General features: G+C 40.5%; 1 protein-coding gene across 1 annotated transcript in view; it reads left to right on the top strand.

Annotated features, from left to right (window-relative positions):
* The window catches only part of FBN1 (fibrillin 1), a 158,768-nt gene that overhangs the window by 109,217 nt on the left and 31,734 nt on the right, over positions 1–17,817 (top strand). Inside the window, exons 33-42 of the mRNA XM_049812484.1 lie at positions 7,971–8,093; positions 8,642–8,764; positions 10,528–10,653; positions 12,198–12,320; positions 12,919–13,041; positions 13,927–14,091; positions 14,481–14,549; positions 14,662–14,787; positions 16,124–16,246; positions 16,894–17,052. Of these exons, the coding sequence (XP_049668441.1) occupies positions 7,971–8,093; positions 8,642–8,764; positions 10,528–10,653; positions 12,198–12,320; positions 12,919–13,041; positions 13,927–14,091; positions 14,481–14,549; positions 14,662–14,787; positions 16,124–16,246; positions 16,894–17,052 (1,260 nt within the window). The remainder of the gene's footprint in view (positions 1–7,970; positions 8,094–8,641; positions 8,765–10,527; positions 10,654–12,197; positions 12,321–12,918; positions 13,042–13,926; positions 14,092–14,480; positions 14,550–14,661; positions 14,788–16,123; positions 16,247–16,893; positions 17,053–17,817) is intronic.

Raw genomic sequence — 17,817 nt, 5'->3', positions numbered from 1 at the left:
GCTATCACTCCCAGCGTAAGGAGCAGTCGGAAGATGAAGCAACTAGTAGAAGGCAAAAGACAGAGAAAGGTCATGGAGGCAGGGGAGGAATCTGAGGTATGGCTTCTGGGGAAGTGCCTGGAAATAGCCACCATTTTTGGTGTCATGTGACACAGGGTAATGGCAAATGTCCCAAGGAATACTTTTTTGTTAGCAGAGAGGCAGGGAAATCCCTCCCTCCTGGTCCCAGCCAAGCCCAGCCCTCTGGATGGACGCTGTCTGCCATGTGGCTCTTGTACCACCTCACACATCTTTATCTTTCTCTCAGCCCATCCTCTGATGCTTTTGGCTATATGCCAGTGTCCCAGGGAGGATGGCACTCTCCAGGAAAACCACCAGGACACCTTAATTAAAACAGATGCTGTAGAGGGGCTCAGTAGTTTGAAAGAGGCCAGTGGTCTAAGACAAAAAGGTGAAGTATCAGCTGATATAGCTGAGATGGGACCATACCCAAATCACAAAAATATTTTGGATTTAAATAAGAAAAGGGAGAAGCAGAACAGGAACTTTCTAGATTAGCTTCATGCTGAAGAAACTGTGTGGATACAGGTCCTGTTGTGGCTACAGTGTGCAGATTTTCACATTGTGTTTTTTAAAAAGTCTGATTTACTGGTGGAGAGGTTTGAATTCCCCACCTCGTGTTTGCACAGTATTAGAGCAGAGCTGAGTTCCTAGGCTTAGGTACTGCAGACCGTGAGAGCATCCTTCAAGACTTCTTCTGGAGGGACCTTGCCAACAGCACCTGGATCCCAGGGTCCAGTTTTTATTTTGCAGACAGATCAAAAGCATCCACAGTTTTTAGGAACTCCCATGAAAAAAAATTACAAAAATGTGTACAACACTTTGAATGGGAGGTTCTCTTTTTCATGAGAACAACTAAACAACATCCTCTGGGTTCCATTACAGTTTTGTCTAAATATTTCAGCTCCCTTGTCATTACCGATTGTTTCCATTTTAACAAATAAACATGTTTTTTTTCCCCAATCATTTAACAGTATTCAGAATCCACCCACTGACTTACATTCCCATCCCACACAGATGTTAGTTCCCCCCGTCCTTGGTTCTCAGTAAGAATGTGGACAGAGTTTAGTAACAAAAATATAATTTAAAAAAATAATTATGCAAAAATCTACATTGTAGATGCAGGTTTCCTAGGCAAAGTGCTACGAATGGTTTAATTTCCATTCACAAGGCAAACTGTGGCAAGACTGACGTACAGCACTTCATTTTAGATTTTTCTAGGCACGTAATGGTACATAGCCCCTAGAGAGAAGATTGCAAAGTTTTCCCTTATCCCAGTTCCAAATTGCCCAGCTTTATGACAAATATCTTGTCTCTGCTTTTTCTGTCAATAAAGTATACATGTACTTGTGCAGAGATGAAATCCTGTATTGAGACTTCCATTTGTATTTTGTGATTCATCACCACTCTGGATTATTGCCTGTAAATGTGCAATATTTCACTATTGATGGAGAGCCTTAGATTTACTCGCTCTGATATTTTCACAGAGGAACAAATTCTTCTCTGACTCTCTCCCATCCATCCTTGCCAGTTATGGCTGTGTGCGCAGACCTCATGTTCCTGGTGGAGCTGTGCTTGTGCAGGCTTAAGGGTGCTCTTCACAAAGTCAACCTGAATGAGGTGAACGTGGGGGCAGAAGTTGCCCAAGATGCTCATCAGATCAAAAATAAAGATGCTTTAAAGGTCAGCTGGATTTCTCCACAGCAGGGTTAGGGAGTTGGAGGGCTGAGACCAGGCTCTGACTCTGCAAGGGCCATGCAGGTGCTGTTTGGAGAAAGGCTAGTGGAAGATGTTCAGCTGCGGCCTTGGTGTGGTATGTGAGGTTGGAGAGTTTGGTCTTGAACATTACTTGCTGTCATCCAGTAATGATGATGATAGTGGATCAAGGAGGAGCGAGCGCACACTGCATGCTTGCATGGCGGACAATAACATAGTTATAAAGAGAAGGACACCTGATACGGTGAAAGGAAGAGGTGAGCCCTGTCATTTGCCCTCCAAAATAGGTCCATAACATTTTGTGACTCGTATAATGTGCTTGCCTCTCTCCCCTGCCTTTGGCTTCTGGCCATTAATAATACATTGTGTTTCAGTCTTGATGGCACAAGAGAGTTCTGGTATCAGTGAGAGAAATACATTTCCCCTTATGAATCTGGGAGCTGGCTGTATCAGGCCAAATACCAGAAGATGATAATATTAAGATGCTGCCCGCCAAATGGGGGTATTACAGAAGGAGCATATTGTGAGTAGGCATCTGTCCAGCAATAACATGCTGTGCCCCAGGCTGATGACGCAAGGATGGATAGCAGGCAAGAGCTGAACTGCCCCATGTGAAACTCCAAAAGGTGCTTACGGTGCAGTATGCTGAATAAAATGCAAGAGTGATTCCAAAAGAGAAAACAATTTTATAGGTTTAGAGATCAGAGTAGGGGAATTTTTCCATATATTTTTCTACTTGTGTGAGTGCTAAGTTGAAGTTCACAGTCTTCTCCTTCTGAAAAGCCTTCCCTTTTACCTACCTGCTTACATGGGCAGCAACCCAGGAGGAGGAAATGCCTTGTGACTTCCACCAGACGACTGGCCCTGTGGGAATTGGGCCCAAGCTTGGAATACTAGTGAAACGTCAGTGTGATAAAATGTACAGATATGCAGAGAGCGCCAAAAAAATTAAAAAGCCAGAAAATGCTTAAGGGATTTGCATAATTCATGACAAACAGTACTGATTTATAGGCGGAGTCTGAATTAAATTCACACTTTGCTAAGAATCCTTTACAGACTATTCAAGCCCCCAATGAAACCTAACAGAAAACATAGATGGTACACATAGTACCTTGAGGTTTTCATGCCCTGTGATGAATATGTGAATTTTCATGGGTTAATGTTCACTCTCATTCTGTTCAAACACAAGAGGAATGACTTGGGCATTTCCAGAGCATAGGTGAGAATACAGTGACTTATCCCCATGCTCCTTGCTGGCTGAGTTTAATGATCCAGTTCCAGACTGTGTAGGGATGCGCTGTGCAGGTACCGGCTAGCCATTTCTTTCCTTTAGTTGCCATGTTTGCAAGCATAGTGCCAACATGACAGGTACATATGACGTGTATTTTTACTCCACACCCACAGCCCTAAAAATTTGTGCCTCTGTGATTAATGGAAGAGATGCTTTGTTAATTGCCAAAGGCTTGAGAGAAAAAAATATTTGTCCAGAGAAGAGATCTGAAGGAGCCAACAAAATGGGGTGACTGACAGTTTTTTTCCCCCAGAGTTCTTGGGATTGTTATGATGTCAGATCTGCATATTATTTATCATGCATATTCTCATCTGTTGTAGGCAGACAACTCCCTTAGTATTAATGGGAGTTGTGCAATTACAAAGCTGAGAACATGTGTGCAGCAGGACTGGGGCACAATGGGACCGGCTGAGGATGCAGTGTCAGTCTGGGATTGGAATGTCTATTTTCTTTGGCTTGTCACAGCCTCGTACTGAAGGCAGAAGGAGAAGGTTGATATAAATCAGTGACTCACTCCTTTATTCTTTAGTGAAAATCCCCCTGAAGTCAATGGGAATAGGCCATCATTATGTGAAACCCTAACTTGAGTAGTGTCCTCCCGTGTGCTCTTTGGGTCATGATACCTTTACTCAGACCGAGTAATGCCTTTCTCTTCAATTATATGAAAATAGTTGGAAGTATTTGAAGAGTATAGTACTGTTTGTACTGCCATGCAGACAGCACAATCTGGACTCTTGGTCTTATTTAAGATATTTATGTTGAGTTAATTTTTCCCCTACAGAGCTGAACTTCTCCTTTTTGTTTTGTTCTGTGAAGCCATAATTCAATACTTATGGCAACATAAATCCATATTAAGCTCCAGTATAAGCAGGCATAAATTCCATTGATTTCACTGCCCCATTTACACAGGACCGTGTTTGGTCTGAGAGCTCTTTGTCTTGGAAATAATTGCAATGCAATAAATTTAGGCTTATAACTCAGCTGTTCAATGAAAGGAGAGAATAGGGATTATAGCAAAACAACATCTGAGTTAAATGCAGATAGCTTTGAAAATAAGTAAAATCTGGGATGAAGCCAGTGATGGTATTTTATTTGCCTCAGTCAGCTTTCATTTAAGTATCTGAAAACCTTTCCATACATCAATGAAATAAGCCTTGCAATGTCCCTGTAAAGGTAGATGATATTAGAAAATATATTTTCCATTCCCTATTTGATCTTTACCCAGGCAAAAAGCACTGAAATCTGTTGAAAAATTTTGCTGGAAAAAACCTGAAAAGGATTTCAGGATTTTGTTCAAAGCAAGTGGAATGGCATTTCAGTGGATGATGTCTGAGAAAGTTGATCCCATTATAAATACCCGTGTTTGGATGTAGATTTGCACTTGCAACTTTCATCCTGCAAAAAATTCCAAGCTTTTTAGTGTGTGCGTCAAACAGCTGATGGGGAAACAAGTGTCCAGTGCAAGGGCATCAGTGTCATGGTGCTGCTGTTCCCCTGAGATGTTAATGGGGGTTCTCAGGTGCAAAGTGTTAGCAGGTCAGTGTGAGGTGGGATGGAGTCCACAGTCCCTTTATGTAGAGTTGAAAATTTGTTTTAGATTGCCTTAAATTTGAGCCTGAGAATGACTTCATTGTGGTGTAGCTGTTCCATGCAAGTTTCTGTTTGTGTTTGCTGGTGGTTTAAAAAAAGTCTTGGCAGAAATCTCTTCACCGATGATTTTTTTTTTTTTGTTTTTTTTTTTTTTGTTTTTTTTTTTTTGTTGTTGTTTTTGGTGGTGTTTTGTTGTCCTCCACAGGGTATAAGGAAGCATGTGATTGTTTGTATGTCTCAAAGCATCAAACAATGAAATACAGTACAATCTTAATGTTAGCAGTAGTTTAACAGTTTGAGTTTTAAAATCATGTAAAGGTTAAAATATAGAGTGTTTGCCTCAGCTTTTTTATGTCAATGTATACTGTAGCTGACCTCTCAAAATTCCTTCTAGTCTTTCCCTTCAGTTCAAGCCAAAATGAGAGGTTTTTTCTGACCACCCTTAATATTTTTGACAGACACTAGTTTCCTGTTTAGGGTGATGTTATCTTCATATGAGTTTCTGCACATGCTAAAGGCAAGTATGCTCTGAGATTATCTGCTCCTGACCCTTTTTTTTAAGTTTTAAAAAGTAAGTGTCCATTTGTATGTTTTCAGGCTTGTTGGTGCAGTCAACATTCATTAATAGTAGATTCCAGCTGCCAGATTTAGATCTATATCTAGATGTCAGCATTCAGATTATGGGAATGCTCATGTCTGAGGTTTTGATTCAGAGCAATGCATGCCTCATTTAGAAAGAAACCCAGAAAAGTAAGATTAGATGCAGTTCCATATACAGACTTAAAAAACAAAACCACCACCACCCCCCCAAAAGAAAAAAAACAAAAAACAACAAACCCAAACCAAACACAAAACCAACCCACCAAAAAAAACCTGAAAGCAACAGTGTGTTTGGGTAATTTCTGGACTTGAGTATTGAATTGTAGGGTGACAGATGTATGTTGTCTGCTTCTCAGAGTCACATGTACCCTTTGTGAAAAGACAAAATATATGTACAGAGCATAGAGAAGGGACACAGAGCCTTTTGTCTAAAGAAAGGTAGGCAGAAAAACTTAAGAAACAGTTACGAAGGAATGGTTAAGACGGTACCTGGACACTTTCCCTAAAGGCTCCACTCTCTTGCCCTTTTTAAAGAGCTAATTGTTTTTAGGTACAATGATAGGGAAACTGAAGCGTGTGGTTTTGGGGCTGAGAACCCCAAAGGTTGTTACATGGTTGATGGCTGATGTCTTTTCTTAATTATCCTCTTGAGAGGGGTCTCAGCTAGGGTTTTGTGTGTGAATCACGCAGAGTTTGTGAGCTTGATTTCCCTTTCCATCAGCTATTGTACAGAATGAGATGATTTGGCTTACTGCAACAGCAAAGACACCTGGGAGGGCTGAGAAATTTGATATAAATACTAAGTGCTTTGCTGTGAATTCTAGATAATTTACATCCTGCATGGCACTAAAGCACAGTTAGTGTGCTCAGTTACAGAAAACATTGTAAAATCCATGGCTCAGATGTGTAAGAAAATTCCTGCCGGTTTTGTTTTAGTTACCAGTAGTAATTTCTGAAAACTTTGCCTTTGAGTTTATACATTCTCCAGGTACTTACATGGGACATTAATATTGCTTTGTGACAAGGAAGAGTGGAGTTCAGTTTGTTTTTTTCGGTCTATACATTTTGACATTGCCAGAGAATGTCCAAGAATGAAAATAAGGTGAAAATAGCAAGCACTGAAATAGAACATGCTGGCATGAATGCATATGTTGAAGATCGGATGACTTGTTGCCTGGTGTCTCCAAGGATGCTGACTTTTTTCCACTGTGTTAGGTTTCCTGAGTTCTTTATAAACTGCATGCCTGATGAGCTTTGTGTCCATCAGCTGTCATGTTAAATACAGTGGTACAGCCCATCCTCCACCTTCCACACAGTCTCTGGCAAAGCAGAACCTGGCTTCATTAACTGCCTAGGGATAATCCTAGGAGGAGTTTTCAGGTGGTGCCCAGCTGGTGTTCATCAGCATCCTTGCAGATACGGTAGGGGCTGTGGGAATGCTGCATTCCAGGTATCCCTGGGCAGCAGAGTTGCCTCTGAGGCCTTTTAGCAAACCGTGCAATGTGGAGCCACCTGAGTCCCTCTCTGCAGACTCCAGGATGGGCAGGTGGGAAAGCAGTCTTCCTTCCCACGGTTGTGTTACAGTATTGTCATGGTTTAACCCCATGCAGCAACTAAGCACCACGCAGCCGCTCACTCGCCCCCCCCCCCCCCCAGTGGGATGGGGGAGAAGATTGGGAAAAGAAGTAAAACTCGTGGGTTGAGATAAGAACAATTTAGTAGGACGGAAAAGAAGAAACTAATAATGATAACACTAATAAAATGACAACAGCAATAATAAAAGGATTAGAATGTACAAATGATGCGCAGTGCAATTGCTCACCGCCCGCTGACCGACACCCAGCTAGTCCCTGAGTGGCGATTCCCCCTGCCCCCAACTCCCCCCAGTTCCTATACTAGATGTGACGTCCCATGGTATGGAATACACCGTTGGCCAGTTTGGGTCAGCTGCCCCGGCTGTGTCCTGTGCCAACTTCTTGTGCCCCTCCAGCTTTCTTGCTGGCTGGGCATGAGAAGCTGAAAAATCCTTGACTTTAGTCTAAACGCTACTTAGCAACAACTGAAAACGTCAGTGTTGTCAACATTCTTCGCACACTGAACTCAAAACATAGCACTGTACCAGCTACTAGGAAGACAGTTAACTATCCCAGCTGAAACCAGGACAGGTATGGTCAAGATGCAAGCCACCACGTTGTAGTGGTATCTCTCTGTTGTCAGGGGAGCACAGGTCTTCACACAAGCTCTTAGTCATCATATTTGACACACACCCTATTGCAAAGCTGCTTGACAAACATACATCCCAGGATACTGAACACCTGCAGTGTTAATCTTTATGGACGCTAGTCCTCTTCTTTCCAAAGGCTATGGCCTGACATTCTTTCTGAGTGCACTAGTTAGAAAAAGAAGGAAAACCTGAGTTACTGTTTCCTCCTTGAATATAAAACTTACCAGGCTTTGGACTGAACTGCAGAAGTACTGCTTTATATGCATATCAGAAAAATAGATAGTAGGGCAGCACGTTTGAAATACACTACATGCTTCTTTGCTTTTCTTTCTTATTTCGCTTCTGCTTCATTTTTAAATGTCATGTTATAAAGAAATGCAGGCTTGCTTTCATGTTCACATTGTCTTTCTTGAGAAATTCCAGTATCAGTTATCTGGATATGAGGAAGTTTGATCAATGAGCTCTTCAAACATCTCTGTGTTTTTACAGATATCAATGAGTGTGAAATTGGAGCCCATAACTGCGATAGGCACGCCATATGTACAAACACAGCAGGAAGTTTCAAATGTAGTTGCAGCCCTGGCTGGATTGGAAATGGTATCAAGTGCACAGGTGAGGGTCACATGCATTTGTATTTATTTGTAAGGTCAGACCAAAACTGGGTCCTAGCAATTCTGAAAGAAACAACACCATACCTACAAATTGAGAAGATAAATGGTTATCAAGCTTGTTAGGGTGATTCGACATGATCTGTTGGAGGACAAATTCTCTGCCGTGGTAACTGTGAAATCAGCATTATCTCATGTTTGGCTTGTTAGATGGTAGAAACAGACTGGACCACACCGTGTCCTTGAGGGCAGCTGATTGGAGGCAGTGAGAGGACTCCTGGTGCTCCCTGTGAAAATAAGATACAGGTCTTAGTTCTGAGAGTGTCCCGCAGCTTCCTCATTCACAGTTACCTTGTCAGGCTTCTTTGCCCGCTTTTCCAGTCAGATGACCCCACATATGTGTGGGTTTTATTATGGAAGATTATTTAAAGTAGAGCTGCTGTGTGCCATATGCTATTTAAAATCTGTATTCATGGTGTGTTTTTTTTAACTAATGTTGCCCTTTCCCTTTCCTTTTCCCTTTCCCTTTCCTTCTTTTTTATTATTTTAAAGATCTGGATGAGTGTTCCAACGGAACCCACATGTGCAGCCCACATGCTGACTGCAAAAATACAATGGGCTCTTACCGCTGCCTTTGTAAAGAAGGTTATACTGGGGATGGCTTCACTTGCACAGGTGAGCTTTCTTAGGAAAGCATTGGATGACCTCCAGTGGTCCCTTGCAACCTAAGTTAGTCTACTATTCAATACACAAAACCAGCTTTTAAACATTTGAAATTATTCTCTAGTATGTCATCTTCTATTGTCTTGTACTTCACCTGCGTTGCCATAACTTGAAAGAAATACTGTGTATTATACCTAGTCTAAAGCAGGCACTTTTTTCACTTGTTAAAATGCAAGTTTTCTTTGAGCTTTTCTTGTTAGTTGGAGTGGGTGGCAAAATATTAAAACAATGCTTGATCATGTAATTTGACCAGTTAGTAAACCAGTCCCTTGTCTACCCACCTTAATATTTAAATGATAGGGCACACACATTAAAATTACTTCATAAAATTGCCTAAAAATGTTTGTTCTTTCCACAAGTGAATGTGTGCTGTCTGCCCTCTTTACTGCACCATCCTGAGAGATGGTGTCAGGATGCAGTGCTGACGTGTAGAATGATGGAAGTAGCTGCTTCTGAAACCTCATTTTGATAAACTGTAAATGTGATTGTAAAACATTGCTAGAGAGATGTTTCCGACCCACACTTCGGTCTTCTGCTTTGAAGAAGGGATTAGCTCATCTCAGCTTAGTCACCAGGAGGATATCAGTGTTGCTGGTGATGCTACATGGAGAGTGACCCTGTTTGGAATAAAGCCATGCAATAGACAACTGGTGGGCCAGGTTTTCAGCTGGTGCAAATCAGCAGCGCTCTATCAACGGCAGCAGGTTTTTATGCCATCTGAGAATCCGGCTCAGCAGGTTTAAGGCTGAATTTGAATCATTCGAAATGATAAATGGACCATGGAATTCTGTTTAATTCTCCCTGTATAATTTACTCTTGAATCTGATTCAGCTTCCTTAGTGGCCTTCATAGCCCAGTGCTCTTTGTTAATTTCCCATATGATGATTTCCAGGACTCTATAAACTACATCTTTCAAATGGAGTGCTTACAGAGTTTCTGCATTCAGTAGAACTTTTTTTTTTTTTTTTAAATTTGTTTACTTTGTTGTTCATGGATTCAAGAGGTGCCTGGAACTCAAACTAGAGCACGCAATTATTCTATAAGCCCTCTGCCAAAGCATGCAGCATTCACCCTGGTAGGTACTGCCTTTGGTTTGCCAGCCATGGACTTTTACAAGCTCGCACTGCCAGCTACTCTGTTGCAACAAGTAGGGTGTTTTTGTGGTGTATAAAATTTCAGCTAGAAAGTAAGGGCCACAATCTGAAGGGCAGTGTAGTCCAGTAGCAAGGCTCTTTTTCTCATCAGCTGTTAACCTGCAGTTTAATTTTGATCAAGTTACTTTCACCTCAGTGCCACTTCTTCTGTGTTTGACGTGGAGACTACCTATTACCATATGTTTGCTCGTTGCACAGTAAGCCTCTTTTTTCAGTTGCTGCCTCTAGACTTTGCTGTAATAGAAACAATAACTATAATAAAATTCATGTGCTCATTCTGAGTCTAAATTTGACCCTGTGTACTGCCTCCAATTGTTATTAACTGTAGCTACTTTAGGAGTCTGTGCCTCTCTGATTTTCCTTTTGATTAGAAGCTGTATTTTCAACATGTTGGAAATATACCAAGCTGTTACATGTAATAGCCTCTGCACATAACTAGATTGCAGTTTCTTCTAGAAGTGTTCAGAGCTAATAGAAGGAACACTGCATGCTTCAGCTGAAACAAATGTTTGTGAGAAAACCATGTTTACTGTAAACCTGCATTTTCTCTTCCTTGTACAGACCTCGATGAATGCTCAGAAAACTTGAATCTCTGTGAAAATGGGCAGTGCCTCAATGCCCCTGGAGGATATCGCTGTGAATGTGATATGGGATTTTTGCCAAGTCCAGATGGGAAAGCATGTGAAGGTAATTCTCTGTAAGCTTTAAACAACACTCAACAAATTCTGCCTTAGTAGTATTTTATGTTTGAAAAATATTACATTTGGTTGCAGTTGTGGTTGTATTGAGAACTACATGAAAATTGTCAATAGTAGTGGCTTTTTTTCAGTTTATACATTTATTATGGGCCTCTAGGTGTTCATCTACCTATTGTATATAGAGAGAATGGCTTTTTGGAGCTTTTCTTATGACTTATTATTTGTGGGTCTGATTGGTGATCCAAATGGTGCTGTCAGCTGCCATTTCATCTTAGTCATTTGTACCAAGTTCTTCATTTTATTCATAACAGTTAAACAGGAAAATGTTGTTACTTTGTCTTGGTGTATATGAAGCTGAAAAACACTGATTTGGTAGCTAATACAATGAACATGCTTTGAGGGCTTCTGTGAGGTGCAGACTCAGAGTCTGAAGCCTTGCAGAAAGTTTATATGACCACCAAAAAAATATCCCAGGAGTATTTGTTCAGTTTTGAAAGTGAGTTGTCACTTAACTGTTTACAACTCATTCATAAGAGCTTTGAATATGCAAATATTCACAAAAATAAAATAATAAATGTTACCAACGTGATTAAGGTCATATATTTGATTGTAACATTTGAAATCCTCAGCTGATGTAATGCTAATCAATTGAGTCAGTCAAGAAGCAGCAGCCATATCATCTGACATAGTAATAACTCATAGCAACTGGTATTTGATGGAGTTCATAAGTACATCACTATAAATAGGATTTTTTCCCCTGAAAAGTGTTCCGTGTATTTTTTTTAGTAATCTACCAAGAGAAATAATTTGAGAGTGAATTTTTGTGTAAACTAAAACAATATTAGGTTTCGTAATGTTTCATGAAACAATTTATTTTAAAGCCTTTTAGCTGACTTTAAATAGCTTATATAGAGCCTAGCTCCTGTTGCTAAAACAGAGTTTCCTTGATGTCTCAGATGTGTACACTAAATGCAGTATTTTAAGGTCCTTTGTAAACACACACTTTTTTATTGTATCAAATTGGTTGTTCTTTGTGCAGTGCATATGGCATTCAGTAAATACTGAATCATATGCAGTGATTTGGATAAAAGGCACAAAAGTGAGCTCTGCTTGCCAAACTTAAGATCTGTCAAATGCAGAAACCTTTGGGCACAAGCTTTTCCTTTGCTGATGTTCAGCTTTCTGCAGATGACTGCTGGTTTAGAATAAACTTCATTATTATTTTTTTTAAAGCATATCTCCTGCCATGTTTAATTTTGCTACTTGTCAGATTAGCCCACTAATAAGCTCAGATTGTTTCTGCTATGGCTTCCAGAGACACTGGAAAGAGCCTTTTGCCCAAAAAAAAAAAGGTTATGAATTAGGTTCCTTAGGTTCCAAGCAAATCTTGCATGTTATTTTTTCTGGTCTTAGACAATGTACAGAAGCAGTTGGCTTCCAGATCCATGTTTTCTGAACCTTTTTGCAGTTCTCTGTCTATATCTCAAAAAGATATGGAAACCTTGTATTTTTCCCCTTCTGTTCCTCTATCAGATATTGATGAGTGCTCACTTCCTAACATCTGTGTTTACGGTACTTGTCATAACCTCCCTGGACTTTTCCGATGCGAGTGTGAAGTGGGCTACGAGTTGGACAGAAGTGGTGGTAACTGCACAGGTAAAGATAATTTTGTACAACATGCTTTTTAGTTTTATGTTAGTGTCATGGTCAGCTCCTTAGGATATTCTTTTAAAAAGCTATACAAATCAGACCGGATATAGGAAAATATAGACTTCCCTACTGTATAATACAGAATTTTCCTTCTTGCCTTGTGTACACTCCTCTTCCCCCTTCGTCAACCTCTGATATCCCATTAGCTTAAGAGAAGAAGGGAAAAAACAGAGCAGAGAGAACCCCTCTGTCTGTCCACATCTCCCAGGCAGAGCTGTGTTGTGCCTTGTAGTTTCCATTCAGTGTACTGGATGCTAAGCTATGATCTTGTCGTTTATTTTTTCCTTTAAGTATTTTTTTAGTACTTTATTTGAATTTTAGTTTGTAGATTGGTTTTCCAGGAAAAACACTTGCTCCCTCCCACCCCCAATGAAATGATCAGACTACTGTTATTCTAAAATGTGTATGTATTTTTTTTAGAGCTTTCTGGAGATCAGTATCTCATAACTAATGGATTTGTGGTGGTTAGCGTATGATATGTGATATATCGATGGTTTGCACTGTCCTTGAGTATTTGCTTACCACATGCTGGTTTTTCTTGCAGATGTTAATGAATGTGCAGATCCCACAACCTGCATTAGTGGCACGTGTGTCAATACTGCTGGTAGCTACACCTGTGAGTGCCCACCTGATTTTGAGCTGAATCCCACCCGAGTTGGATGTGTTGGTAAGGAATCACTCCTTATGTTATTTACATGTGAAGTTGCACAGAGGGGCTGCAAGGCTAGCTGCTTGGGAATAAAGTCCCAGGTCATGGAAAAGGGCTGGAACAGGCTCTCCAACTCCCACCCTGCTGCCCCTGGCTTAGAAGTTGTAATAGTGCAGCGGGAGTATACCCAGAGTAATGTAGCATGCCAGCAGTGCCTGGCTGCCAGAACCAACCCCTTGGGGCTTGTTACAACTGTCCACAATTTACAGCAGGCATGAGACAATTTTAAATTTCCACAAGCTTAAACTAACATCCAGCCAGCCCCAAGATGGCAGGCAAATTAAGTTGCGGCGTAAAGCCACCCATGCTCTTGGGACCATTGAGCGCAGCTTGGCTAGATGCAGCTTCATGACCAATGGAAATACTCTTGTATTAGGCTCCAACTGCTTAGCAATCCTCTGATATTTTTTGGCTTCTTTTGTTTGTTTAAGAGGATGTAGGGATGCACCTTAAATTCAAATGTATTTGAAATTCCTAATGTTTAGTAGATGCTTTCAAGCTTGTTAACCTCAAGGAGAGGAGAAAGCAGTGGGTTTCTGGAACTGGAAGGATGTACAAATGCAGGTGAAAATATGAATCAAAATGAGAAAAGGCCTGGCTGAACTGCCCTTGGTTGTGCTGAATAAATTGCCTACTTTGTGAGAAGTCCAACAGAGCCAAGGAATGGGGCACCACCATCCTATCTAAGTGGGAAAAGCTGGGCTCTCCTGGACAATGCAAGTTACTTTCTTTGGCTGTCCTACAAGAAATGAGAGCTCTCTGAAGGTATCCCTTATCCTGAAATGGTGTGTTGTGTTTTGCTCCCTCATAAGATGTGTTTGTCATTATGTGCATTCTGAATAGATACACGATCTGGCAACTGTTACCTGGACATTAAAACTCGTGGAGATAATGGTGGCACCTTCTGCAGCAATGAGATTGGAGTGGGTGTTTCCAAGGCCTCCTGTTGCTGCTCCCTGGGCAAAGCTTGGGGAGTTCCCTGTGAACATTGCCCGCTTGTGAACACAAGTAAGTCAGCTTTCCTAGGTTAAACACAACAATACAATGTGTTTGTTGGGGTTTTTTTCTAATTTAGCCAGGTAACTCAAATACCAGTATAGTCATTTGTTGTGTACATACAAGGGACAGGTTTCCACAGTCGTAACCAAAAACTTTACTAGTCTTTCAAAAAGATTATTTAGTCAGAATATTATTATCACTTCTGAGCAAGTTTGCTGTTACACAAAAAACTACATTATGAAGTGGAATAGCAGTTAATGTTACAGCGTAAAACTTAATGTTTATATCTGGTTATTCTGTTACTTTAAATTACCTGTAATAATCTGATTAATTTTCAAATATAAGTGTGCTGAAAATGTTTCTACTATTTTAGGTTCATAAATTTATTTTGTTTTCAGCTGAATATAAGGTTCTTTGCCCTGGAGGGGAAGGATTCCGACCAAACCCTATTACAGTTATATTAGAAGGTAATGTTTATATTTTCCTGTATTTACACATCTAAATTTATGAAACTCTTCAGTGAGTGTTGTTTTTTCATGGAATAGCATGAATGAAATGTTTGTCATTTTGTTTGAACAGATATTGATGAATGTCAAGAACTGCCTGGACTTTGCCAAGGAGGAAAATGTATTAATACATTCGGTAGCTTCCAGTGTCAGTGTCCATCAGGGTACTATTTGAATGAAGAGACTCGAGTGTGTGATGGTACGTAGCCTTCACTTAACTAGTCTTCTGCTTTTGTTCTTAGAAAATGATGACCGATCAAAATGCAGAAGAATTAATGTGTCCTTGAAAAGGAACATAAGCAGACCAAGTAGTGTAAAGCTTAGGAGTGGGAAAATTGGAACAAGTTGAAGTCTTGCATCGAAACAGAGAAAATTCCTTCTTGACCATGTTGAAATATATGCAAATTTTTGTTTACAATGATCAGATTTTGATCAAAACCAGAAAACCCAACAATTTTTCTTTAAATAAACCAAAATTTACTAACCAGCTATAAAACATATCTGTTTGGTAATGGGTAATGAATATGCAGTCAAATAAAGAGCAATCTTGCTCCATGAGTCTTCTGGGCTGGTTACAGTGTGTCCATGCCTTTCTTCCACTGCTTATTTTCTCTCCTGCTGATCTCAATTTCTAGTTGAAAACATTGGTTGCACTGCAAAACACTTTTCCTTCACCTAGCACAGTCAGTAGTACATGTTCGTGTTGTACTGGATATAAAACTTTAAGCAACCCATCAAGTCCTTAAATTTCCCATTGCCCAGGCTGACTTCAGCCTTCCAGACTGTTAATAATGTTAATATAGTGCCTATGATATGCCAAACACTGCAGAATTACAAAAGATTCAGGTCCTAAATTAAGGCTGAGCCAAGTTGCTTCATCCATATTGTGCTTAGGTAGATCAACAAATGTTAAAGAGGAAATCTGCCTCTAAATTTTTCCTTAGTGGTATGTCAAAGCTACTTTAAAATGGTAAGGCTAGTGAAATACATTTGAACTTTTAGGAACTGAGGTGTTTTGGGTGTGGTGTTGTGTTTGGGTTTGTTTGGATTTTTTTAAACAAAGGTTAAAGTCTCTTGATGAAGTAAACATGACATCTTGTGTTGGGAAAATTGTTCTTTTTCCCCAGTCAAACAGACCTGAACCATCCAATCAGTCTGTTTTAGCACCATTACTTATTGATATGGGCACTCCACAGAGAACAGCTTTGGTTCTTGCCCAGATCTGGGAATCCAGAATGGATGAGATCCTCAGATATTACTTTTGTGCAACAGGTGCAAAACCCAAATTGCTTTCTCTGAGCAGCCTAGACATATCAGAGTTCCCATCTTCATGTCACAGCCGGGCTTTCCATGGCCACCTGTGCCACCACTTTCTTTGCTATGTGGGCTTCACTCCACCATGACCTGACTCGGAGCCTCTTCAGCTCTCTTCCGTCAGCACCTTCCTACTCCAGTCTTTACTGAGACATTTTCATTCTCAGAAGCACAATACGAAAGCTTCTGTGGCCACTCACTGCCTTTTTGTTCTCTTCTAGATGTGAACGAGTGTGATACACCTGGCATTTGTGGACCTGGCACGTGTTACAATACTGTTGGGAACTACACCTGCATCTGTCCTCCTGATTACATGCAAGTCAATGGAGGAAACAACTGCATGGGTATGGGTTGTTGGTTCTTTTTTAAAGCTTTATCTTAGTGCTTGGAGCCAGGGCTTTACCAGGCACAAATCAGAACCATTTCTCTGAATTTAGTTGTACAAGAATTAATTAAATGAAAGATCAAGCTTCTTTCATTAATTTTATTAAATAAAGCAAAGCAGATCAGTTTTAATACAGATCTTTCAGTACCTCGTCAGAATCTCTCCTTTAGTTTGATATTTTCTGTGTTCATCTCTTCCAGGTTTCACTTCAGCTTTAAAAGCTTCTACATGTGAAACACAACTGAAATTACTCAGACTTCACAGAATGAAGTCACAAACTGTGTACAGTTCTTAGGGGGAACCATAAACTAGCTTATATTTTTCAGTGTTGGGCAAAAGGCCAATATTGAATCCTTTGATGACTCTGATCGGTGTTACAGCTGTGTTGGTTGCTCTTGAATATTTGTATTGCAAACACTTTTTCATACTTTTAGAGTAATCTTCTAGGGACAAGCTGTTCTGTAGTATTCTACGGTGCTGTAGCATCTACTTGACAGGGGTCTAAAAAGTACGTATTTGAAGGAGGTGTCTCCTAAGCCCTTCAGGTAGATCATCTCCTGTAAGAGTTGCTAATGCATTGGCCTGGGTTTTTCTTCATTTTCACAGATATGAGAAGAAGTTTGTGTTACAGAAATTACTATGCTGACAACCAAACCTGTGATGGTGAGCTGCTCTTTAACATGACCAAGAAAATGTGCTGCTGTTCCTACAACATTGGACGTGCATGGAATAAGCCTTGTGAACAGTGTCCTATCCCGAGCACTGGTACGTTTTTGCATTGCAAAACTATTTGAAAGTCTTGGTAACATCATAATTAACTACTAGCGGGTGTAACATTGTTAGAGATGCTATGTCTTTGTCTGCTCTTGTATGTCTAAAATGAAGGGATTAGTTACTTTTTTGGCCTGGAGGTGATCAGCCCTAGTCACAGTGAAGGCATAAGTGGAGTGGTTTGTGTTCATGCTGCTGGGCCATGCCTCCTTTGAGCCAGTTTCCCTTTCTGGGAGACTGCATGCTCTACATTGGTTAATCTGTCTCTTTGCAAATGCTTGTTGATCCAGTGTTGAGGCACTGACCAAAGTTTTATTGGCATTGCTCCAACAAATACGGTGTCTGCTGTGCTGTGCCTTGACTGTTGATTGCCACAAAGGGCCTTTGTGGTAACCATGGGTTTACAGAGGTACCTTGGTCTCTTCTGAGAATGATCTGTGTCAATCAGCTAAATGTAAGATGTCGGAGTTTCTGGGCTAATTGTATGAGCATATAGGATTCCTCCACACTAGATAAGACTCTGCAGATTTGAGCTCCGGACATCCCACTCTGGTTCGAGGTGGTTTGCTTCAAGATCAAAATTCCTAGACGGTTATTCAGATAACGTCCAACTTACAGTTCAGGTTTTTAAAATTCAGATCTGGCCTTGTATGCAAAAACTGTAATGCACAGATATAAGCATATGCAAAGCAAAATCAGCATATGATCCCAAGCCTTCTGCATCTTTTTATTTGCTAATTTCAATGGCCTTTGAATGAG

Source organism: Accipiter gentilis, chromosome 10 (assembly GCF_929443795.1).
Source record: "Accipiter gentilis chromosome 10, bAccGen1.1, whole genome shotgun sequence".
In the NCBI taxonomy this organism is placed as follows: domain Eukaryota; kingdom Metazoa; phylum Chordata; class Aves; order Accipitriformes; family Accipitridae; genus Astur; species Astur gentilis.
This window is presented reverse-complemented; position numbering and strand designations above follow the sequence as displayed.